Source organism: Rhinolophus ferrumequinum, chromosome 5 (genome assembly GCF_004115265.2).
Source record: "Rhinolophus ferrumequinum isolate MPI-CBG mRhiFer1 chromosome 5, mRhiFer1_v1.p, whole genome shotgun sequence".
Lineage (NCBI taxonomy): Eukaryota > Metazoa > Chordata > Mammalia > Chiroptera > Rhinolophidae > Rhinolophus > Rhinolophus ferrumequinum.
The window spans coordinates 4,987,865-5,014,976 of NC_046288.1; the positions used below are offsets into that span (position 1 = coordinate 4,987,865).

Genomic DNA, 27,112 nt, shown 5'->3' on the forward strand with positions numbered 1-27,112 from the left:
AAGGTGGACTGCACTCAGGACAACGGATTTTATGTTCTGATGGGGCTGGTCACCAATTGGCAAGTCACAAACTCTGGGAGTTTCCTCATGTATAAAATTGGACTATCATTTCTCTAACCTGCTTCAGGGGTTTAGGGGCTCAAAAAGAAACGATGAGAACATAGTGCGAATTGTAAAGTGCTCTATGAATAAATCAGCCAGGGGCAGCTTGTGCGCTCTGATTGCGGGTTTTGTGGAAAAGCTTTGGTTACTTGGACCAGAGCACCAGATCCTTGGGCTCAGATGGGAGGCAAGCCAAGCCGATAAAATTAAGGAAAGTTTGGAAATGGAGTTGTAAGTCAGGGCATGTGCAGGGCAAATTCCCTTTGAGGCTCACAAGGCAAGTTCAAAGGTTTGTATTATTTCAAAATACCCCACATTCATTGGCAAGTCCTAATGTGACTGGTCTCTGGGTTGAAAGGCTGATGTTCTTACCCATTTCATCCCAACATAAACAACTGTGATAAGTATGTTGCTGCTGACAACTAGAGCTGAATAAAAGCAAGTCAGATATTAACCTCACCCTGAAACCAGATCATTAGCCAAGGTCACGACTGGTTTAGAAATTTGTGTTGCTTTCCTTCCTGTCACTTGCCAGCAATATATGGCACTCTTCCCCCTTGTAGTTTGCAGTCTGCTGGGCCCTGAGCCATGTGAGACTGTTTTTAATGGCAAAATCTTCAAAGTTGTACTTAAAATATTTGCATCATAAAACCCCTCATGGAAGCCAAACTTCAGTTTCAGGAGGAGTCTCCCAGCAAAGCAGCAATCTTGCCTCAGAGACATAAGGCTCCTGCCACCAGCACCACCTTCTAGCAGTTGATCCTCCAAGGTTGGTGACACCCCAGGAGAGTCAGATCATCGTGAGACATCCGTAGTGTCTGGGAACAAACTCCAAATGGCTTTTATAAACCAACAACAGTGTGAGGTGACTCAGCAGTTAGTTGAGCAATTCAGAAAAATGTGTTTTTCACGCATTTAATTGATCCTGTGAGCAAACAAGTGCTCAAGATGAAAGAGCAGTAACTGTTCAACCTCACCGTGGGAGGGCTTCTTCTTGTTTCTTGCACTTTTCTCCTGTGTCCAGTATGGAATAGAGCCATCGGATGAGGGACAGGCTAATGTGCATATAACTTGCTTTAAAATAATTAGAAACGAGGAAAACATGATCATTTAAATCTGAACTCAGGAAAGAAAAAAAGAAATACTTGTGAGGAAAGGTGATTTCCTCCTCAGCGAAGGATGTTTGAACAATAGGACACATAATGGAATGCTTCAAAATCAAAATTCTATACTATAAGGTTTAACCTAAAGAAACTACATTTATAGATAAAGAACACCCATTGGTTTTTACTGTGCTGAATGGGATATGAAAGCTGAGGGAAAAAGGAAGAGGATGGGAAATGAATGCTGGCAAGAAAGATGACAAGTTTTGGAGGGAAGCACCCATGTATGGAAAATAAGTTCTTTCCATGTGGAGTGCAGTAGCAATCTCCCATTTTTTCCCATGAGATCTAAAGTAAAATATCAGTTTCTTGTTAAAAAAAAAAAAAAAAAGCTCGGATTTACAACCCTCATTCTCCACAAATTAAAAAAAAAAAAAAAGAAAAAAAAGTCAATTTAATGCAACCAGGCTTGTGATCTAATCATTACTCAGAGCTGAAGGTAGTTTTCCATTAAAGCATCTCAGTCACTCTCACTTTCTGACCTGTGAATGTTCTTATTAGCTGCCTTATTAAGATATCCTGTTCCCGAAGTAAGAAAAGAAGATTATCTCCTTACCTGACATGTCATCAACAGAGTAATCGTCGTGGAAAAAAAAAAAAAACAACTGACATATAGAATTATAGATACATACCATATATGCCTGCTATATATATATAAAACCCTCCATACACACACACACACATATATATAGATACAAACATGTACTGTTATATATATATATCATGTGTACTGTTATATATATATAAGCCTCCATACACACATACATATAGATACAAACATGTACTGTCTAATAAAAAGCTAGTGAAGGAAGGGGAGCAGTCCAGAAGATGACCACCATATCCGGGTAAACCACAGGCAATGACATGGACAGAGAATTCTCAGTGACACCTGGTCTCTTTCTTTGGCCTCATTTTCAGACTCATGGTGGCAGACAATCCCCAAGCACAATATTGACAAAGTGGTCAGCTCCGTTTCCGATTTTCTGTCCCTTTTCAGAAAAGGTTTTCAATATCACAAATTTCTCCCACTCAGAGAGGCAGAAGATTCATGTGGTTTATTGTCTCTGATGTGATGGATTTGACTTCCTTGGCAGAAAACCTGAGCAGCCCAGGTCCCACACTCCTTCCTGTTTGTGGGACAGCCCAGGCAGTTGTCAGTGATTTGACCTCTGAGCGGTCAGTGGTCTACCTGACCACAGGCGGTGGGCAGCGGTGCTTAGATTACATATAATATAGATGTGTCACATAATATTATCTTTATAATTTATATTTATATATAAATCTTTATAAGGCTATATGGACTTAATGGACTAAGAGTGGTGATAATAGGGGGACCATCTTTGCTGACGGACAGTTGAATTACTCCACTTCCATCCTCATCTGAGTGTGGCCCCTGGGGTTGCTGCCTGCCCCCGCTTTGTGACTTGGGACGTCTCCCTGCTGGTCGGAGCAGAGCACCATGGATGTGCAGGCTCTTCCCATGGACACTCTCTTCCAGCGATCCGTGCAAGTCCTTGTGAAGTGTTCTGGAGCCAGAGGTCAGTTCATTTTGACAAGATTGCTTCATAGCACATATTCTCACTTCTATGCTGACCCATATCTGTTCCTACTTCTCAGAGCGGCTCAAATTGTCAGTTTTAATCTACAAATCCTTTTGTGATTTGGGTCCCCACGACATTCAGTATTACCTCTCTGCTCCATTTCTGTCAGTTGAGATAAATAACCTTTGAATTTTGGCATTTGCTATGGGCCTCCTGGTCAGTGAGAAAATTAACAAATCTGTCCATCTTCCTTTTCTACTTTCCCACACCTTGCATGCATATATGAACCAAAGACGTTATTATATTTCCTTGGCTTGCTATACACCTCTTATTAGGAGTCCTGAGGTGATAGAATTTGATTGAGTGACAGGATGAGGGCTGCTACAACAACCAAGTTATGCCAGGCACTCTGCACGGAGGGTATTTTCAACAGGTCTTTGCAAATCTTGCCCTTTAGATGGGGACCACACTTATACCTGTGCACAAGATATACCTAGGATGTATTGCCCTTCTATGCCATCAAAGTACCATAAAAATATTAATGAGTGTCCACCTGAAAGAATTAGCAAAGCCTTTTGTCACAATTTGGGAAATAAGAACCAGGTTAGTATTGGAAGTGGATTTGAATTTGGACATTTCTCTGGGTTCGTTGTACACAAGGCTAGGACTCAATCAAAATATTTGGCTTGCTGAAATGATCCAAAGGGGTCAAAAGGGTAATAATAAAAATTCTATGTGCTTTTCTAATTTTTCTTTTGTGCTAGCGTATTGGCTTCTTCAATTCAGAATTCCCCAGGCTTCTTTTGGCAGCCTCGGCTTTCCAGGGGACTCATTAAGAAGGTCCTTCTCTCTTTCCTGTCCCCTCTCTCCCTCTCTCCTCAGGTGTTCAAATAAGCAATCAATCACCCATTTCCGTTTCTGCACACAGATAGATATGAGGAAACTTTCAACTTTTGCTAAATATGAAAAAACCACATCTGCTAATATACTTAACACAAAAACCCAGCTAGGAGAGTTTCCACAGGAATACTACAGATACCACAAACAACAGGAAGAAATATGCCTTTTATTAGAAGTCTCATATGTACAGAAAAAGCTGTTTCTCACAGCTCAGGGAAGGCTGTGAGAAAGAGCCACTGTCATTCAAGGTCACCACGCTTACATTGGTAATGCCATTGAAACATCGCCGCACGTTATAAACAAATAGAACCATTACACAGAAATGCAAAAGAGACATAGGTACGTGTATGGACACTTCACATATTTCTAAAAACAAGTGGACACAAAAATACAATGTGTCAGTAAAAAAAAATAGGCATATCAGTATATGTCTTTTTTTTTTCTTTTCTTTTTTTCTTAATACATGGTATGCTGAGCTTTCGTCTCAAGCTTTTTTTCACGTAGGGATTCGCAGGCACTTTAGCAACCCATCCCTGGTTTACAGCACATGATGTTGAAACCAACAGATGAAAACATGGGAGCAACCGAGGTCCTCGTGACCCACATGCACATGAAAATAGTGACATGAGAACCATCTTTTGTTACCACTGTTTGGGGACACTACAGTGTTCTCTTTGTGATGTATAACGGTTTTTCCTTATTTGTCTTTTCTGTTTCATGGCAGAATTATTTAGTAGCACGGATGGCATCGCCAGGCAGAGATACAGCACGTGGATGCACCAAACACACGTCAATCCCAGCTGATTTTATAAATGGTAGAGAGCAGATGAGTTTTTAGAATCCCTGAACGACTGTCTGATTTATCTTTGTCCCACTCTGTGCCCTTCCTGCCAACCTGTCAATCAAAAACTAATTAAAATAATTATAGGGATGTACTGGGCCAGAAGCTCATCCTGGGAGAATTCTTTTCTTAGAACCACCTCCCACATCATGATATACACAGGGCCGATGGGCAGGCCCAGTCCTTCCCCTGCAGGGGTCCCTTCCGTCTCCCACGTTCCCTAGGCAGAGCTGTGGTGACTCCACACATGTATTAGGAACATGACTGAACAAGTGTGTTCATAAACTCAGACTAGCATGATCTCTTTATTGGTACTGTTGAGTTATAAGGCAGTTACAAAAGGACCCCCATGACAACCAGACAGTGTTGGAATATGGCTTAGCTTCTTAATAGCATGAAGGAACTTTCCTATTGCAAGGAGCTGAGAAAGAAAAGGGACAACCATACCGATTATAAAGTAACCATAAATGACTGGGCTGTGAAGTACCAGAAAGCCCCGATTTCTGGCGTATGACACCCTCTTTCACCCACCAGAGACAGAGATGTCACCTCACATCGTCTCATAAAACTTAAAGGGAAAAAAGGGGAATCCACGTTACCTTAGCTTCAAGGTAATCTGTCACCTCTAGTTGTATGGGGCTGTAACACAAAGCCATGAATCTCTCCTGAGTTGGGCCAAGAATTCCTGGTCCTCCAGAGAGATGCAGAGCATATGAATGCTTCGAGCAGATGATTGTCGGATGGTGGGAAACCCTTCCACAAAATACTTGAGACATATTGGCAAAGACATTAAGGCCTTCCATTTCTTTGCCCATACTGCTTAAAGGCACTGATACCAACAACAGACATATTCCATGGTACCCTCGAGGTTTTTCAAAAAACTCCCAAAATACAAGTCTTCATAGGAAAACGTCCTTTATTGCATGACACGAAGCATCCACTCTTCTCTTGCTCAGGAATAGAAGGGCCTCCCTTTCTCAGGAGTCTGGAGTCTGTTCAGCCTAGCAACCTGAGAAGGGGAAGGGGGCACGTCCTGTCGGAAGGGCCCCTTGGGAGGAGTGTAACTGGGGTCCTGGACTTTCTTATATGAGTCATAGTTGTTGAGCCCCTCGGGAGGAGGAGGCTGCTTCTTCATCTGTTGCTCTTTACGCCTCTGTTCCTGGCGAAGGAGCTCCTGGGTCTCCAGCATCACCCTGGCGTTAAAGCCGTGCCCACCCAGGTAGCCGTTTCTGGAGCCTTGGTAGCTGGAGTACCTGGGGTTCTCCTTGGCACTCTGGAAGCCTTCCCCAGGTGAGTAGTTCTGCTCCCAAGAATCCTGGGAGACAGAGCTGGCGTTTTTCCTACTTTGCCTAGAAAGCAAAGTCCACAGGTCAGTGTAAGGACTGGGAGAAGGGGAGAGAGAAAATGAGGAGGGAAGGGGTAAGGCGGGAAGGGGTGAGGGGCAACATGCATTTTAATATTTCAACAAATATTACTGAGATCTAGTCATATGCCAGATTCTGTGATGGGGGCGTGGAGGATGAAAACATGACTGCCCTCAGCAAGCTCAGGTCTTAGACAAGTGAACAAACAAGGGCTAAGTAGGAGATAGAACTAACAGAGTCAGCTCTCAGAAATAAAGTCCTCCTTCTGTGTCTGGGTAGGTGCTATCTGTTCTGCGTAGGGGACCATACATCTCCTGTAATTTAGACACATTGGCAAGATGTTGTGTAGAGGATTAGAGGTTTGGCAGCTTCTACACCAGCAACACTTGCTCACTTTAGAATGCTACAATTCAATTCTAAACAAGCAAAACAAATAAGTTACACAAGTTGCCACCATAATGCCAGAGACGCTAGCTAATAGGAAGTATAATGGGTTACAATATGAGTGCAGTCATGAAAGATTTAAGTCTAGACTCCTTTAGGATTAAAAATGCAACAGGCAGTCCTTCAAGGCCCGGCTTTCGAGTTGTATACGTCAGCAACTGCCACTCCTCAGAATACAGGCTCATGAAGACTGTAGAACCTTGACGTCTGGAGAGGAAGCACCATTTTCCTGCATAGTCAACCCTCACCAAAGGCCAGGAGAACCTACTAAACTCACTTTGCCCACCAGAGGATAGGGGAATAAATCAGAGTCATATAGAAATTTCAAATTCTTATCACTTGCGCAATAAAGTTGCACATCACTTTCAGGAAACATTATTGTTTTGAAACGTCTTTAATTTACCCTCAAGTCTCTAGATACTGTTATGAATTTACAATAAGATTGGCTATGATAAAGTAAAACGATTTTGTGCCAGAAAGGAAGACATGCCCTAATTTTCAGCCTTGAAAATGGAAGAGAGGTAGAGAGAATTGAGTAATAAAACAGAATATATTGCTCCATTTATCAATAAGAACATCATTTGGCGACAGTATGTATTGCTCAGCCTTTCGCATCAACACACACAACATGACGGAATGTTCAAAAGGACTCCTGCAGAGGAAAAAGAGGGTCTGTGCAGTCATTGAGTCTCCCATAGGAATGAAGCAATTTGCATTTTTTATATTCGGAAGTGCCCTCAATACGGTTTGGGATGAAATCTGCCCATTTTCCATACGGCCTAAAATGTAGTCAGGGATATTTTTAATAAGGCAAATGAACTAATGTCCAGCACCATCTCTGGATATGACTATGATTAATTGAGCAGTCTACAGTATATCTCTCTGGTTCTCTTTTAATGGGAGTCAGACTGTTTCTACAATCAGCTCAGGCAAGAATCCTTACATGTGATGGAATAGTTTATTTGCCTAAAGTACTGATTATCTTCACTTAAAAAGTCATAAATTAATCTGCCCAGAGACAGAAATGATGGAAAGTGCCAGCATGCAACCAGTGATTTGACATTAATCATGAAACTTTAATTAAAACAATGAACTTGTTACTGACGTTACAGCAACAAAAGTGGGATTCCTTCATGAGTTACTTATCAATTTAAAGATAACCAGAAACAGGCTGTGGACATTTCACCTCTGTCTTATCCTTGGCCTGCTGAGAGCCACTAACCCTCTCCATACCCCACTCCCCAACTCTGGAAAGCCTGAAGCTTCACTCTATGGAAGTCATGTACTATCAGTTTAATTTTGAAACATTCCAGAAAGATAGAGTCTTTCTAAACTTAAACACACTGAGAATTCACTAAAGGTGTGTTAGGAATGGACATTATGATGTGGGAGAATTTCTTGTAGCTAAACTTTTCTTCAAATTAATCAGTATACAGAGAAGGAAACAGACCTCCTTGAGGTTTGAAGTAAGATATGTGGAGAAAGTACATACATACACCTAGATATATATACATGTAAACACACACACGCACACACAGACACACACACGCTTCCTTGGTTAAGGAAGCTAGTGGTATCAATAGTTCTTGATTAAAAGACAAGAAATGAGCAAATCACAGAGAAACACAAGAAAGCAGCAGACAATAAGAGTTTCCTACACTACAAAACTAGTTGCCCAGGCACTGGGTATAGTGGGAGAGTGGCTTAGGATCAGGCAGACAAGGGTTCGAATCCTGCGTCTGCCACTTGCCAGCTGTGTGATGCCGGGAAGGTTATGCTCTCTGGGCCCAATTGCCTCATCTGTGAAACAGGCGTAGTATCTACCCTCATAGGGTTGTGAGGGAGCAATAAATAAAGTAACACATGTGAAATATTTTTTAAAATGTGGCACAGAGTAATCGGTTGACTATTGGGTGTTGGAGGAGTAATCTGAAGGCAACGTAACTTTGCCTTCAAAGTGGAGGCTTTGGGTTTTGGGGGCAACTTTCTAACCGAAGAAGAAAAATAAACAACGTATTAGCTTTATCTTCTTTTGTCAGATGGGTTGCATAGAGACAAGGAGGAGAGAAAGGCACTAGAAAATCGCTGAAGAACCTCACTAAGTGAGGGCAAGGCCACAAACAGTTCTGCAGAGATGACAAAGACGCTCTCGACGGTCCCGTGATTGTGCACAGGCCAAAGTAACAACAGTAGCAAGAAAATGTCAACCTCTTTCCACTGAATTTCTTTACAACCAACACACAGGATTGTTGGTCTTGGACTGAGCTCACTGGAGATTTCTGAATCCACTGAAAGCACATAGCCTGGTTTGGCAATAACGGTCTCAATGATCACAACCACCTCCAATGCGCTCTGAAGACCATCACCATGTAGAAGACCCAATGCCTGAGGGCAGCCAGTTAGCCACCGAGGCGAGGAGGACACAGACGGATGAAGAAAGGTGTAAAGACCAAGGCTGACCAGTTGACAAGCAGCTCGGAGACATAATAAATGGGCCTTGTGTGGTGTAGAGACCACGTCAGGATGTGAGGACACAGCCGGGAAGTGAGGCGTACAACGCAAAGAAGGGAGACACCAAGAGGTATGAAACCAAGGCAGGGGGAAAGGTAAAGGGGAAATGGAGAGAGAGCAGGGAAAGAAAATAAAGAAAAATACGTAACAAAGGATCTTAACTAGTGTGTTCCCCCGAAAATAAGACCGAGCCGGACAATCAGCTCTAATGTGTCTGTTGGAGCAAAAATTAATATAAGACCCAGTCTTATATTATATTATATAAGACCCAGTCTTATACCATAGTAAAATAATACCGGATCTTATATTAATTTTTGCTCCGACAGATGCATTAGAGCTGATTGTCCAGCTCGGTCTTATTTTCGGGGAAACAGGGTAAGTCTGTCAGTGACTATGACTGAACATACTTTGGCTTAGTTTGAGAGCTGCCTTTTGGATACTAAATAAAAGAAGTAATTTAGGAATTAAAAAGATTTGAAAAAAAAGAAAGTGAAAAAGAAAAAAGAAAACTAACTTCGGAATTTAAAAAATAAAAATAGAAACCTCAGTCTGATTGAGAATCAAGTGTGAGGCCACTCAGGTCCCCTTTCCTTCAGAACTGGTGTTACCACCTGGCTAATGTTTCTCATTGACCTTTCACAATGAAACTTGAATTCTGCCTATAGTTTTCCTTCATTACAGTCAGAATTTACAAACTACTCTGGCTCACACACATCCCTCTAATTCAAACCACCTTATCTAGTGTGACTGATACAAAGTCTTGACCATTTGTTTTATTTTATACTGCACTTGGCAACTGAGCTATTTTTGTGTGTGAAATCTTTTTGGTATTAAATGCCATACCAACTTGTTTAGACAAAACTCTGCTAATTGTCAACATCTGAAAAGCAGAGGTCAAGTGTCTTTGAAGAATATCACATGTCAGAAACTTGGATTGGACTCCAGCTCATGCAGGCTGCTGCAGTCCCCCTCTGACCTCCTGTTTGATTTCTTTACCTTCCTTCAGGTTTCTGCACTCAGCCTGCTGCTGAGTGGTGCCGCTCGGCTAGGGATCAAGCTGGCCAGGAGGTTCCACGTTCCTAATCTTCCTCACGCACAGAAAGGGTCACACTGAGAAATGATTCTCCAACAGAAGAGAACATGGCGCCGAGGCTCACCAGCCCCACTTGCCTGCCTAACCTTAACACAACTCTTTCATTTGGGGGTTTCTGTTCTTGTTATATCTACACAGAATCAGATGGCTAATAATAAGGGAATCACAATTACCCAGAGGGAAAATTTTAGTTATTTAGGGAAATACAAAATGGCAGCAGCAATACCAATAACAGCAACCCTCTTCTCCATGGAAATACAGGTACTCCTACGAGGTGCTTTAGAAGGAGAGGGAGAGAAACGAAGGGAAGCAGAAAGGAGATGGTGGAAAAGGAGAGGTGGAGAGTGAAGAAGGGGAGAGGAATGCCAGGACAAAAGAATCCACTTGGAACATTGAGCGACTGTGACCAGGAGAAATTCAGTGGAAGCACTGCACCGATCTTTGCCAAAATTTTCCCCGAGGACTGGGACCCTACAGTCTCTCTTCTGCCACTGTCTTTCCTATTTCCCTTCCTTAGTCTGGTGCATTTCCCAACTCAATCCTCTTCTTATATACACTGTATTACATTTCTCCTCCATCTTTTATAAATACTGTCAAATACAACTAAAATACACGAAGCCAAACAATTTGCAAACAGACTGAGATCCCGGTGCTCACACAGACAATATATTTCTAAAGCACATCAGAGCCATTCACACGGGCTTGGGCCACTTGTGTGGCTGTGAAAGCAGGGCCACACCCAGCATGGCAATTCAGCCACATGATCACACTCAGCTGTCTGAGGGAAGGCAAGCCAGCAGGCTAGGAGAAGGGACTTCACAGAGAAGCTTTACGCATAATCCTTGAATTGAAGTGTTCAGCAGTTGATGCATTGGGTTGATTCATACAGTGGCCTCCTTCCAAATGCTCAGGGCAGTAGAGCACACTTATACCTGTGACTATTCCAAACCTGGGAACAAAAGCTCTTGGTAGCAATAAGCCATATAAAATTATGATTATAAAAGGCACGGGCAGGTTTGGGTTTGGATTCTGGCAGAATTACTTGCTAGCTGTGTAACTTTAGGGAAAGTTGCTTAATCTTTCTGAGCTGTTTCCTTATTAGACAAGATGATCTCCAAAGCCTGTCTAGACCTAAACTTCAATGACGCTTACCTAGAGAGGGCTAAACAACTGTTTGTTATCCTATTAAAAGAAAAAATAATTCTATTTAAAAACAAAATTATTCCTCAAAGGAAATATAGCTTTATGAACTGAAAAAGGACAACTGAACGAAGAAGCTACTACAATAATGGTCCTCATCTGGGTAGAGATTTTCATTCACATCAACATTCCCTTGGGGACTGGTGTCACTGTGGTCAAGTCCCTCAGGGTTATTATAGTGATTATTTAACATTTAAAGGGACTCATCTTTATTAGAAATTGAATCAAGATCACTTTTATATTGGTCAATTATGTTTACACAGATAAGCATTTGCCCTCCCCCTAAAAGCTGTTCTGCTCAAATGCAAAACAGTTGATAGAAATGTGGTAAACGGATTTTTTTGCCACCCAAAATGTTTTTGTCACCTCACTTTGAAATCGAAGGACAAACGCCTGTAGGAATTGTGAATATAGGAGTGACTTATTTGGGGAAATTTGGAAAGCTGAATGTTTTTAAATATGTTTATTCTTTACCACGCATGGAGGAAATATGAGATGAAAAAGTGGCCATCAATTGAATGCAGTAGGGCTGAGTCACCTGAGCGCTTTTCAGGCCTTTGGCAGACAACCGCAGAACAGAGGTACCTCCATGTGAGGAGCCCAGCAGATAGACCCTCTGGCTTGGCTGTCAGCTAATGAGGTGGGCACACTGAGATGCTCTGAGGACCAACGAAGAGCAAACGTGGGACTGGCAGGACAGCCAGAGAGGGAGCTTTGGACCCTACCTAAGTATGAAGCATGGAGGATTTACCTCTATCCTTCCACAAAGCTCTAGATGTACAAAGTATCAGTTAGTCTAGTTACCCTACGAGCTAAGCAAAACAAGAGTTATTTTTCCAATGAGGAAACTGTCTTGTCCATGGCCACACAGGGGGCAGCAGATCCAATTCTATACTCTAGGTCCAATCCCTAAGCCCCAGTACACATATGACATGCCACTTTGCTCTCAGTTAGGGAGCTTTCAGGTAAAAACATTGGTATCCCCTGAAACACCTTTCTTTCCAGGCTGCTTGCCACAGAGTAAGGTGGCCTCTAAGCTAAGCAATGCCCCCACCACCACCCACTTGCGGTTCCTCTCTGACCACATTGTGTGAGGTGCAGAAGCAAGTGTAATTTTGGAAGGAAGGATTTGCTAAAGGACTGGGAGGGTGTGAGCACTCTTACCGGGGCAGGGAGCTGTACTGGCGCTGGGCCTGCTGGAAGCTCTCGCGCTCCTCCTGCCGCTGTCGCTGCATCTGCACCTCCACGGACACCGAATGCCTGCCACTCTGTGCTGACGGTCGGGAGTTGGGCTGAAGGAGGGAAATGCAAAATAGTTAATGAGAAAGGAATTATAGGATCACATCGTTTCTTATAGATTGACTAAGAGACATTTTGCAAATTCTGTGAAATTTTTCAAAAATCAAGTGCAATGTTCTCAAGTTTGAGAACAGAGACATCTCATTGCTCCTCTGAGCCCCAAACAATCATCTTACATTTTGATTATAGCTTTAGAATGGTTTGAAATTGAGAGGTCAACCTTTCTAAGTCTTCCTAATGGGGCTTGGCAAATACTGACATTAGATACCAGTTTGCATCCCTGTATATATGTCAGATAGAGAGGAGGAGGGATGCTCAGAAAACTAGAAGTCAATGCCAAACAAACAAATACATTTAAAAAATTGCTACATCGCTTCTCGACCTTTTGGCTAAGATCAAGCGTAAAAAATTGCTACAATAATTTACAAAAGTGGGAAAGTTTATGGGTGCACACTTGAAAATTAGCCATGCTGGTGAATGTTTTCAGTAGTTATTTATTTTAGTCTACCAGTAGGATGCAATATAAGCTGATCCTCCTTTTCCTAAAGGATGACAGTTAAATTTTGAACCAAGATTAGCTGAAATGAGGCACCGTTAGCCATGTATAGGTCTCCTTCAGTCCACAGATGGTAGCCAAATGGGGAATAGAAATGCTTATCAAAAGAATAAACCTGAGAGCTAATAGCTACTTGATTTGGTTATGAGATAAGACATTTTGCCTTAGTGGTAATGAAATGGCATTTTTATCCAGGTTAATTACATCCTATAGAGAAACGTTCGATCCTTCTGGCTAAATACTTTGGTCAGCAGGTCACCTGCTGGTGGCTGTCTCTCGCCCGAATCACACATTGGATGTGTACTGTGTTTCCCCGAAAATAAGACACAGCCAGACCATCAGCTCTAATGTGTCTTTTGGAGAAAAAATTAATAAAAGACCCGGTCTTATTTTACTATAATATAAGACAGGGTATAATCTAATCTAATCTAATCTAATGTAATACCGGGTCTTATAGTAATTTTTGCTCCAAAAGACACATTAGAGCTGATGGTCCAGCTAGGTCTTATTTTCGGGGAAACACGGTATATACACTGTGCTGCTCAGATCAAGCCCTGAGAATGCTCCGGCTTCTCAGTGGTAGGTTTTCACTCACCTTCTAGATCTGGCCTTTTGAAATGAAAGTAGCCCTGCTCAGAATAGACAATGATGCCTCTAACTTTACAAACACCCAACCATGGTTTGTCACAGCATCAGTGGCATACACTCTCAAATAATCCTTTTGGTACGTGCTAACCTCTGTTCTTCTTGGTGCTATGCAACAGGCGAATCCTAAGTAAAGAAAGTCTATTAAAAACAAGTTATTGATTTTCTTTTAGAGTTGAAAGCCAATGGGAGACTGACTTGATAATAATTTTCTAAAATAACAGAGTCTTAGCATTCATTTGGAGAGCTGCATGATAACTTGTTGGCTTGTTACTTAAAGAATGGCTCCTGTGGTTGGCTTTTGTGTGAAAAGAAAGACAGCATTATCTATTGTCCTCTTTCTGCCTAGCCAACATTATCTTATTTGTCAGTAAGTAATAATACGGCAACATACAGGACAAAAATTTCAAAGCGTATGGGAATAGTCAGTGAACATATTAAAAATATCCCGATACAAAAATAATGTGTGAAGAGATTAGGCTTTACAATACCCCAGTTTCTACTAGTGGATGTTTATAACCACACTCTTTGCAACAAATGTGTGTTCAGAGACCCGCTCCACACCACCGGTCAAATAACATCCGTGGTGCCTTCAGCAAGGAAAACACTTCAGTGAGTGAGTTCTGCTTATGCAAACAAAGCATCAACCATGTGTGCATCAACTACATTAAAGAAGACAGAGACGTTTTTTTCCATTACACTTGATGAGGCTGGCCAAATGGAAAACTGAGCTGTTCTCGTGTTTATGGGTAGCCTAGGGAAGCCTGAGAGAAGCCACTGGACACAGGGAGAGCAAAGCAAGAAAATACTGCACAGTTTCCTTTACGCCCACAAAAACAATCAGCTTCTCCTTTCCTTTACACTCAGAATAAAGTATATACATGTGTCAAGCAGTCTTGAAGGATTCTGCAGCAAGATTTAGTAACCGGTTTTGTAAGCTCATGCTGTTCTGTGACACACCGCTTGTGGAGATGTGAAAAGAAAATGCAAGGTCTTGTAGAAATTTCAGGTGTATTTTTAAGTTGTTTCTCCCAGAAGCCTGAAAATTGGATTCTGACAGAGAAAGGAAAAGAAAACAAAAGTTGAAGGGCTTTGGTTTCCCTAACTGTGTTTTCAGACACTGTTCACCTCAGACCTTATCAGCAGCTGGCATCTATTGGATCCTGATGAACTCCAACAATGAAATTATCATCAAATGGGATCTAAAAACTTAAAATGAGTGAATGAGGTTGGTATCAGCAAACGGACACATTTCATACTATTATGCTCACTATGATGAAATGTGAACCTCAGGCTTACCATTAGTATTTTACTCCATTTCTCTTTTCAGAGCATACGAAAGGGTAGGTTATTTTAAAAAATCACCCTTATCTTTAACATGAAACTTCATTGGGCCGCAGATTTCCAGGAAGATTGTATATACACGACCAGTTTAAAGCAATAACTAAATAAGTTCATCTGGAAAGTTTTAAACTTGGCATGAATCAAAAATAACCTGATTCATGACTTCAATGAAGATCTCATAAAAATGTAAATTGTGGGAACAGAACTACAATCGACAATCCTGACTTTTAAATACTGTGGTTTTCCATCCCTACGGCAGAAACAGAATAATGTATCCAGAGCCCCAAATCACAAAAACACAGACAGAAATGAAGAAAGACATAATCTGTAACCCCAGAGAGAAGTGCATGTTTTCAAAGAAAACAGCATCAATAACAACAACAACAAAGTAACATCTAAAGAGGAAACGACACAGGTAAAGCATGATTGGAATAATTCTGGAGATTCAACGGATAACAAGGCAATCGCTCTATTTTAAGAGTGCAAATTACAAATAACCCTGGCCTTGTTTGTGATGAAATTGGGGACAAGCAATGAACTTTCAAGTAAAAATATCGCTCAGGTTGCCCAGGACACAATGATAGAGGTTGTAAGATGAAACAATACATGATTATCTAACAGACAGTACACTGGAAAACCATGATATATGAATCTCTTTGTGGCTGATGTTTAAATCCCAAGTGAAAACTATGCATGTTGCTTTTGTACATGAGCTACAAATTACTGGTCTTTATCATGATTATAAAGCGATACTATTTATACTATATAAAAACTTATACAAAGCTTGGGAAAGCTACACAGTTTTGGTATCACTTATTAGTGTAAAACAAGATGTAGAAAATATTGACTAAATAATGACTAAATTAAGTCATTAAGCATTTCTCTCAATTAAATAAAACCATTCTTATTTTTCCAAAATAAAAATAAGCAATACAAAAAAATTAAAATACAAAACCAAAACTGTTAGTAATTAATAAACTAAAGAAAGAACAAAAATAAATATATACAGTAGAAAGTTTCAGTACTAATGAGAACTAGGTAAGATAAGAGGTTAATATTAAAGTGCACGTGTCACTTATGAAAAAAATTCATTACTGGGTTATTAATATTTACATAAAATATTCAATAATTTTTAAATACTCTAATTTTTCTTCATATAGATAAGAAAAATAGCCTGTAAGCACATCTGTGTAGGCATTTGTATACATTCACATATACACACACATGTAATATTCTTATAAATGATCATTTCAGGTGGGTTTTCTACTTAAATTATGAGTAATAAAATTTTTTTTTTAAATTTCACAGCTACCCAAGGGCATGTATAGAAAGCAAACATGGAATTTAAAAGGTGTGTGTGCTTTGCATGAAAACCTATGATGAAGACCATGACGAGAATGATAACAAAATGAATAATGCTATTATCCCTTTGAGATTAGAATCCTCATTTTAGCAATTGAAATGAGCTGTAACCCTAACGTAAAGTCCAAATTTTGATATGAAAATGATAATTTCAAGATTTGGCAGAGGGTAAAAATAATGTTTATGGCACTGAATCATATGAAGAGTGTAAATTGTTTACTCTGTTTAAAAGTGGCCATTGCTGATATTGGTGGTTATTTTCTACAGTAGGCTAATTTATAACTTTTAGTGAAAACAAAGTTAACTTTTGTCTGTTGAGCCTGCCATCCCAGCCCTCCTCCTCTACCCCATCACACACTATACTTAGACAATTATTGATTGAACTCTTGTGGGTTCTGAATGTTGAAAAGCTTAATTGCTACTAATGATGTGAGTAATAGCTGAAAAATCTGCAGAGCATACCAATTTCCCTCATGAAGTTTTTATAAATACATGTTTTCGGCTTAACATACCATTTGTCTTCATCTCGTCCTTCCCAACCAGTGTTTGGGTCTGCTTCCTACCACCTTAAGCAGCAGCGGCATTGAAAATAAAGGGGCAGCTCTACGAACAAGCCAGCCCTCTAGTCTGGACGCCTTATGAATCTCCACCACCCCAAGCCTCTGTGGGTAAGACGGGCCATGAGTCATGGAGGCCTTGACCAGAAGGATGGGTCCCAGAGCTACAAGGAAGGGGCCTACTTGGCAGCAGCACAAAGGCTTTTTCTATGAGTAAAGAGGTATCCCTTTGCTGCAGGAATGGCTTTTTCCAGGTCAACTTCCAAGGGAGGTGACATCCACCCAATCTGAACTAGAGTAACACTACTGCAAGGCTGTCAACAAAGAAGGTGTATTTTGAGTCAAAGCATGATGTCCACTATGAGGAAATGACAGCAGATACCCTTGAAGTCTTGAAAACGATGACAACAAAAAGAAAACCATCATTATTTCAAATTCCCCAGGTACAGGAAAGGCAACCTAGGGGTGCAGGGTGGCTGTGTACTGTAGAGTGGTTTTCTAATTAAAACAGGAGAAACCCTAAAATGGTAAGAGGAACCATTAAAAGTTCAAGACAGGAAAATAAATAAAAGGCCAGATTTGTTTTGTTTTGTTTAAAGACAGCTGGAAAGAAAGCTTGGAAGAGAAGAGGATATTCACATCGCAGAGGATCAATTTTCTCTCTGAAGGACTGAACTACTTTCAGTCACTACCAACCGGGGATGGGAAGGATTTAGCAATATAGCTATTAAAGGCTCCATTATCCCATCTATCAGGCATCTCAGCCAGCAAGTCTCCTTGTGGGCAACACTCAGGTATCTGCAAAGTTTTAGCAGCACACTGTACTTATGTCTGCAGCCTGCAATTTAATTCTTTTAAAAGCAACACTAAGTCCTCTCCATATCAGAGCTCTGTGATAATAACCCTAACCTCAGCTATTGTTCCATTACCTTAAGAAAGATTTAAAGCAACTTGCTGCTTTATTTATGTTGCACCTGGCAATACGTGGGGAAGAAGTTCCTTTTTCTGCTTCTTCTCTTACTCAACTTAGGAGAGAACTCAGTTCAATTACGGAGCTAAGGAAATTTTCTGGGCCTCTGCTCATCTAAAGACCTTTTGTGCCACAAATCAGCTCCCTCAGGCCCAAACATTATTTTGAACAAAAGCCCAGGAACAGGTGCATTCTGTATTGCTAGAGTTTAGAGAGAACATTTTGAAAATGGATGAATTGAAAAGGGCTACTTGGATGAATGTTCTGCAGCATCTCTCTCTGTATGTCAAATAATTGGCTTGGATATTTTTCTATATGATACATCTGGTTGCACTTTGTGTGTGGGCATTTCTGACAAGCATGATGATTTCAACTAATATGGCCGAAGCTGTACACACAGCTTGAAGATGAGCTTGTGGTTCCTTAAAACTAAAATGATTACAAACCATTCCAGTTGGTGAGATCATGGTCTCATCCTTTCCAAACACAGTGACCTTTCAAGGTCAGAATATATATGGGAAAAGAAAAAAGATTCCAAGATCCTCAAAGCTCATTTTGTAAAACACACAATAAAAACCATAGACCAAGCTACATTTTGAACAACTGAGCAGCTCTTAGTAGGGTAATAATTAGGATTGGTATGAAGATTAATATACTAAGTAGAACCACAGTCATTTTAAGCTTATTTACATGATCAGTAAAATGCAGAGTATACAGCAAGATCCCACTTGTTGGAAAATAAAATAAATAAATAAAAAGGTCAACTCTTGACCCACAATTTAGGAAATTGTTCAATTCCTAAGGTAATCATCCTGTCATCCAAATAATTCCCTGCTCACTCATTATAGGAAATGACAATACAAGCCACGCTGTCTGTCTAAAGTTGCTATGGCATTTTGCTATACAATTTGACCTATGACCTTCAGTAGCTGAGTTTCTAAATGTACAAGATTTTCTCAAACATTTTTCCCAACATGATTGTTCATATTAAGTAAATAACATAGAAACATATGCCAAGCTATTCTGAGCCCCCACTCAAAAAAATAAACAAATAAACCAAAATGGATATCAAATCATTTCCACATCTCCCAATGAAAAACATCTAGAGCGAAGAAGTGGGAAATGCTCATTCAGCCTGAAACAAATTTGGAAATCTTGCATGTAGATACAGTGTCATCAACCAGAAAGCAATCCAATCAATCTTGGTTCCCAAACATGTTTCTCAAAGTTTGACATTTAAAATATACTGCAACTTCAAAGATGTGTCTTTTCAAGCGTTTCCTGACCACCCACAATTTATTTGGGCCTGGTTCCCCTATGCTTAATGGTTCACGCATACCCCTATCATAAACGAGCTGTACTGTAGAGTTCTAAGGGCAGCCTTTTTTCTCATCTTTCTTTTCCAGCACGAAACCCAATGGCTTGAACACAGTAAGCATTCAAGAAACTTGATGAATTAAATAATTAAAGAATAAATGGTGTGACTATGCTGGTTTGAAATCCACATTCCCAGGTAAAGTGAAATGGCGTTAACGTTGCCTCTCGTGGTACGGGATGGGGAATGAAAAACCCAGGAGGTATTCTGCAGGTTGGAACAGTGTGTGCGTGACAGCCATTGCCTTGTGGAGTTGCTGTTTTTTCCTTCAGGTTGCCACTTCACTCATTATTCTTTTCAATATACACAGTTAAGGATGTTTTGCACATAACACAAAAGAGTCCTGCTTTAAGAAACCTATTAGGAATAGATTGAGTCAATTAGGCTAAACGACATAAGTAGATTAATATAATTTTGTTATGTTGTTACATGGAAATGACTCAATTTACTTGATCATCTAGAAAAATAAGCTACATACTTTATTAAAAATAACATTAATAGTTATCTCGTTGCACAGATAATTAGAGATTTTCTTAGATATTAAATCTGCCGAATTTGTTTTGTAACATCCCAAAGTCAGGTGAGGATTGATTTCCTTGATTTCCCATCAAGTTTTTACTCCTTGATGCTGGTCTCGTATTGCCAACTGCCTGTTCTAAGTCTTCATCTTCTCACCTGAACTAAGGAGAAGTCCTTCAGACTAGTGCTGCTTCTGTTTCTTCTCCTTTTATTCACAAAATTCATCTTCTACAAACTACAGTTTGATCGCTAAATACCACGATCAAAAACCTTTATAGCTTTCTGTAGAGTACATTAAAGCTGTTGGGTTTTAGAACCAAAAAGGATCTCAGGTGATATAAACTCCATAGCAGTGCATCTCAAAGTTGAACATGTTTCAGAAGGACTTGGAGGGCTTGCTAAATACAGATTCCTGGGCCCCACCCACAGCAGTTCTGATCTAGTAGGTCTGATGCAGGACCAAGAAAGTGCATTTATAACAAGCTCCCAGACAATACTGGAGACACTAGTCTGTGGACCACATTTGGAGAAGTTCTACTTGCATCTGTTTTACTTTACCCAATCAGCTTCCTCTTAAGTTTTGATTTTGACAAGGGGTTTAATAACGAACACTCAACCATCCACTCCAACTGACGCCTAGAGGGCCAGGTCACCCAGATAGCAGGACAGTGTTCCATCCTAATTCTATCCTTCTTCAAACCTTCAATCTAGCATTAAAGTCCCCTACTACATTTCTATCTTTCTCCATCCTACAACATAACCAACCTCTAAGTTCTATGTTAGCTGGGTCATTTACCCTTCCCCAAGTAAAACAGGATCATTTTTTTGTACTTTAAGCCTTTCCTAACACCAATCTTCCTTCTGCCCCTACTCTCCCAAATATCTACTGTAATTATATTCCCAACATTTCGAACTGAACTCATTAACTTTTTGGACGCTGCTCTCTCCTCTACTTCAGGAACACACCTGCATGTATGGCACACCTTAGACTTCCACATCACCTAGACCTGGGCCACCTCCATGATCTGAACTCCCAAGAATACATTGTTTTGACCACAGCCTCCTAGGCTTTATAACCCCCTAGACTAATGACCCTTCTTGAGGCTTCCTAGGCAATCAGGGCAATCCTTCCTTGGGCTGTACCTACCACCCTACCCAGACTCGGTGACTGTCACCAGGGTTCTCACCAGAACTCTCGAGTGCCTTCCTTGACTTTCTGCCATGTCTGTCTTGCCAATCCCCACCACAGAATTAATCTAAAAAATTGTTTTTTCTAGTCTCAGTCCTCTAAATATTCTTGGCTATGGTCCCACTACCATGTTGATTGGACTTTACTAATACCCTCAGCTAGATTTTCCTGCCTCAAGCAGCCTATTTATTCATCCCTAATTGACTCTCTCAAGTTTCCAAAGAGATTCTTCAAAATTCCCATCATCTTGAATCCCCTAGTCTGCTCCAATGTCTCCCATTCCCGGAAATGCCATTATCTTTAACGCATAACATGAGATGGTAGCATGAATTTGGGGCTGGACTGAGGGGGGTTAACAGGCCACACTGGGGGATTTGGACTGGATTTTGTAGGCATTGAAAAGCTATTCACAGTCTGGCTGTGTGGAAGATGGACTAGAACAGAGATATATGCAGATAAACAAGAGGGATTCAGCAAATACACAAGACGGCTGAGGGAAAATAAAGGAATAAGAATTACTAAATACTGTAGTTTGTGGATGGTAGCTACACAATAGACATGTGTTGAATTAATTTATTCTGCCTCTGATTCTTAGAAAAATATATATAGAAAAATATTTATTGAACTTAAAAAATGCGTAATCGAGAGCAAGAATACTTTTGCTATCTCTTGTCATAAGGCAAATGAAACCTATTGTGCAACGGACAGATGGTGCAACAAGATAGAAAATGAAATTAGCAATGATGAAACCCAGATGGAAATGAGGAAAAGGTCAGTATGTTAAAGGTCAAAGGAATTTGGCTCCACCTTGTCTCATTTCATAAAAAACTGAGGTCATAGCTTACTGGCTTTTACTGCAGGAAGTTGCAGAACTATCCACTGTGCCCAAGAAACAGATACTCACCCAGGGTTGTTCAAAGCTATAGGTACGTCTCCTGTCTTCTACATCTTCATCCTGCTTTGCTTGCTGGAATTCTTGCCGTAGACGCTGTATCCGATCATGGTTGCTAGGAGTTGATCTGTTGCTAAAAGAGAGAAGGAGCAACAATGAATACCCATCAGAAATACAATATGTGACTTAGAGTTGCTACAAAAAAACGGCCTCTTGCTATGAAATGATGCTATTTAAGAGGAAGAGAATTTTTAAAACAGTATCTGTGCATTTAAAATATGTTTTCATTTTGTTCTTATAATTAAGACTTATTGAAGTTATTTCAGACAGACATTTAAAAGGGTGAACAGTATTTTTAGACATTCCTTTTTTATGCAGTCTTTAAAAGCCTCATTTCCTTTCTGTAATCTGGCAAGGTGTTGGCAGCAATTTTTTTTTTTTTCTTTTTGGAAAGGACATTGCATTAAAAGTTAGAAATACCAGGGTCCAGTCCTACTTCCTCCACTTTCTTAAACCAAGGCACTTAATGCTGCTGAGCTGCAGTTTCTTTATACATATGAAGTGGATATAAGAATCATTTTTGCTCTAACTATCATATTTGTAACAATCAAGTGAGAGAATACCATACAATATAGCCCCAGAAATGCACAGTATTGTTTTCATAATGCCATTATATGAAGTTCCTATCTACGAGCTATCAGACAGAGGTCTATACACAAAATGCAACTCTTACAGCATAAATGAAAAGCATTTTTAAAATAACTTCAGGTGGTAGTTTGCTGTACCCAGGTGGTTAATAATGATGGTGCCTTCTTTTATTTTATAGCATTGAATTTATCCTCACAAAAAGTTTGTAAGATAGGTGCAGAAGGCAGTCTCTCTCTCTCTCTCTCTCTCTCCCTCCCTCCCTCCCCTTACACACACACACACACACACACTTACAAATGTAGAAACTGACATTCAAAGAATATGAGTGACTGTTTTGAAGCCCCTCCAGCTTCCCACTGAACAAAGTGAGACAAGCATCCAGATCTTTCTGGCTGTTCGGCCAGCCCTCATTCCACCATGCCATGTTGTATCACTCAGTACAACACCTAGCGGACTCCCAAACCCCACCATGAGAAAACCATATGCATCTAGAAAACAATATTTTGCAAGAGTAGTAGAGATGACCGAACTTAAAGTGATCTTAAATCTCACCGCCCTTTCGGTCCCTTCCATTCCTGAGCACTAAGTTGCCTCATATCAGGACAGCGATTCAAGCGCATGAGGCACACCCTGCCCTGTCCCCCAGACAGAACTTCTGATTTCTTCTGAGGACAAGGATGAAGTCTGATGTTTATCACAGATGCCCTCCAAGCTGCCAGCAGAACGGGAAGCTGTAAGCTATTAGGAAGATTAGGCTCTTCATTGAAAACACGTTGCCTCGGTTTCTCAGTGTGGATGAGAGGTCTTTTGGCTGCACACACCCCTGCGTAAAGTAATTTGTTAGCTCGGAAAGAGAAAGTCTGTCATAGTCGAGTGTATAAAATTCTCACACTAACATATGTCTCCATATAATTCCACATATTTTGAAGAATCCAAAGGCTTAAACATCTGAAATTCAGAATGTTCATGTGTAGGACCACAGTAATATCACAACGTCTTCCATGAATATGGGATAGTCTTCCATTTAATCTGCTGGGTGGGTTCCTATCACCTTTATGTTTCTCTCGATCTCATTAGAGCTTCCGAACATCCTGTCAATGCATTCAACTTGATTATTTTCCCACTTAATACAAGCTTGTCTTCCCTCTGTTCTTCTGACAAATCTTTTGAACTCATTAGCCTGAGAACATTAAAGGTTACTGTGCTTAAAGGTACTGTAAAATGTGCTACTTGACAATCAGCCCACGTTTGGTACAGCTTCAAAAGTTGCCCTCTACACTCTTGCTCCAGGCAGGGTCCTACTCCTGGTGGCTTTTAAAACATATTGGTTCAAACAAATACATGTTCAGTACGGGATTCCTAATGCAAGGCCCAATCTGTAGAACTCCTTACTCGCTATGTGAAAATGTGATGGTGAAGGCATGAGGGTCGCTACATTCCGAAGACAGAGATAGGAAAGTGAACATTCATTAATCTTATTGACATCTTTCCAGCTGTGCCTTTTTTTGCTCCTGGCATACTTCATAGCTTTTAATAGGATTGTAAGAGGCTTGACTGACAAAGTATTTTACAAGCCTAACTAGAAAAATTTGTCTGTTATTTTCACGTAGCACAGACAGTTTCAATACCATAATTATTGGGTTCATGAAGTCCAAAGCAGTGATGAAAACTGACTTCCTACTATTTGTGATTAATCGAAAGTACATCTCCCAATAAGGGAAGTTGACCCAATGTCCTTCATTTTAAATTCTGGTGACTTGTGTTTTTCATGATATAAAAGGAGTTCTGGAAGTCACTTCTGCCCTTATTTCCAAATTTGAGCAGCTGCTGAGACCACTGTTTCACTTTCTTTTCCTTGCTTCTCTTCCTACACTCTAGAGAACACCAATCAAATTGCCTAAGACTAGGAAATCCACTCTCAGGGTTGAAATTGGAAAGTAGGCTCCAGTGGTTTTCATGATTGATGATGACTTCCAAAGGCTGGAAGACCATCCAGCATCCTTGGGGAACAACAATTGGCAGTCTGAAGGTGAAATCCTGGCTTCAAGAGATGAAACCATTGCTGCCGCTCGGTACTGTTTCTCAGGCCAGTCTGTAATGGACCAATAACTCACATTTAGACTTCTCAAGTTCTTGGTTAGGTCTTCTGCCAAGAAAGCCAAAGGAAAATTTAAATATTCATTAGCACTGGTGGCTGCACACCCCAATCAACTCACATTTAGGTTCATTGCCAACTTGAAGTTGCTCATTATTTTTTTGTGAGGAATATAATAAATATACCACCTAAGCTGATCAGATGGGTGAGTGAGACAATAAAACTCTTAATGAGGAGTCAGTAAATCATAATTTAACAACAGTCTACAGACAGGAGGGGTGAGGAGGGAAATTATAGAGATGCTTTATGCATAAAAAATTCACACACAGTTAAGTCCAACACTAACACTTAGCCTCCCCTCATAATTGGTATTTGTAGCCCAACTAGAACTTTCTTTTATACACACACATACGCCTGTATGTATATGTGTGTGTGCGTGTGTATATATGTTATATATACATTACATACAATATGGAATATTATATATGTATTATATATATTATATATCATATATAATAGTGTGTGTGTGTGTGTGTGTGTGTGTGTGTATAAACTAAATGAAGAGGGTTAATTTTGGTTCAGTAACAATGTGGCACATTTCCGTCAGTGTTAAGGAAGGGTAGGTTGGATCACACACACAACCCAGCACGCACATGACCACCCTGAAGTGTGGAACTCTAACCTTTCCCATCCATAACTACCAAGGGGATTGTATCCCCTCCTGTCAGAAGCAGATCATACGGTGTACTAGGCTTTAGAACCTTCCCATTGGACTACTGCAATGTGCTTCGCAACGTGGCTGAACATACCAATGGATGCTGACTGCAGCCTTGGTCCTATTGGCAGCTGAGCACTGGAGCCCTCCTGCACCTGCCCCCACAGGATGAAAATCCAGCCATCTCCTTAGGTAGAGGGAGTGACAAAAGAAACTTCACAACAGTGGTTCTCACGTGCACACACGTTGTGTATGAGAGTCATCCAGAGTGCTTGTTTAAGAATGCTGACTGACTGAGATTCCCCTGGAGAGCTTTGGATTCAGTCAGTCCAGGGCAGGGCTCAGGAATCTGCATATATTCGAAAGCACTGCTGGTGTCACACGGCCAATATGAAAACAATGCCCTCAGGCTGCATAGTAGTTGGGACAAATTCCAATGCCTGCACAGCAATTAACTAAAGAGTGAAGGAGACCTCACTGCACTGGAAGGGCCCATGAACATTCTGTGACAAATGGGAGTAATATGCTTGGTCTAGAAGGGGATGTCCTTACCTGGTTCCAGCAGATTGTTGGCCTGAAGGGATACGGGCCTGGTGTTGCCTTCTACTTTTTTTAAAGAGAGATCAGAACCACAGTTCCTCCCCACCCCCAAATTTTTAATGTTGGCTTATTTTATTTTTTTAATCCTAGGTGAGCCCCCTCCCCCCCCAAAAAAATCTGTTGCCTGCTAGCTTGCACCCTCTACTTTATATTCTACAGCTGCTGCCTATTTTCTATGGTGTTTTTCTAGGCTATATACTGTCACTGGACCAAGACAAGGCCAGTGGTCTCCCAGTAACAGTCCCAAGAAACAAATATTAAAAAACAACCACAACTAGGCATTGTCCATAGTTTTGCTTCTCCTAAATTGTCAGCTCCCTCTGATCTGTCAAACCCTGAGTATACTGCCCTGCAGGCTTGAGGTCTGACCTAGTATCTTTTTCAGACCCATATATGCTGAGAGAGAGGAGTTTATAATGTGACTGATTAATTCTTCATGGACTAAAAATACTGTAGCATTTACATTTTTAATGATGCAAAGGAAATCTGGAAAACTGGAATAGAGGGCCTAGCATTAAAATCCAGAATTCAATGGAAGGGAGAACCACATTTTTTTTAACAGGGGGGTACCATCTTGGCATATACTCTCCTTTCCATAGAAAGAAGAAAAAATGAAAGGGAATAAGGAAGGAAGACAGAAGGGAGGGAATGAATCACAACACTTTCAATGGTGTTCAGAGAAGGAGATGATTATAATCTCTACAAGCTACCAAAGGAGAGGGAAATACATTTGTTCATCTCTTTCTTTGTGTAATACCCTCTCCTTTTCTTTCCATCTTGGCAAGTCTACTAGTATGTCAAAGAAATCAAATTCCACAGCCTTGAAACTTTTCCCAATATATATATAGTGATGATGGTATAAACTTAAGATATATATATAATATATAGTATATATGGCATATAATATAATATAAAACCAGGTCTTATATTAATTTTTGCTCCAAAAGACGCATTAGAGCTGATTGTCTGGCTAGGTCTTATTTTTGGAGAAATACAGTATATACATATACATATATACATATATATGTATATATATGTATATATGTATATATGTGTATGTGTATATATATATATATATATATATATATATATATATATATATATATATATATAAAACTATGTCCCTGTGACAGGGAAAATTGTTCAGTAAATATTTCTGATGTACAGACTTTAAGGTGGGCCCGTGA

General features: G+C 40.4%; 1 protein-coding gene across 12 annotated transcripts in view; it reads right to left on the reverse strand.

Annotated features, from left to right (window-relative positions):
- Window positions 1–3,852: 3,852 nt before the first annotated feature.
- PARD3 (par-3 family cell polarity regulator) overlaps window positions 3,853–27,112 on the reverse strand; it is a 609,985-nt gene continuing 586,725 nt past the window's right edge. For 7 of the 12 annotated variants that reach the window (XM_033105851.1, XM_033105844.1, XM_033105842.1 and 4 more), the window contains 3 exons: window positions 21,880–22,000; window positions 12,324–12,451; window positions 5,446–5,896 (listed from right to left, as the gene is read on the reverse strand). In XM_033105851.1, coding sequence (XP_032961742.1) covers window positions 5,500–5,896; window positions 12,324–12,451; window positions 21,880–22,000 — 646 coding nt within the window. In that variant the 3' untranslated portion in view covers window positions 5,446–5,499. Of the gene's footprint in view, window positions 5,897–12,323; window positions 12,452–21,879; window positions 22,001–27,112 lie in introns of all 12 variants that reach the window. The other 5 variants (XM_033105853.1, XM_033105850.1, XM_033105852.1 and 2 more) reach the window with 3 other exon arrangements.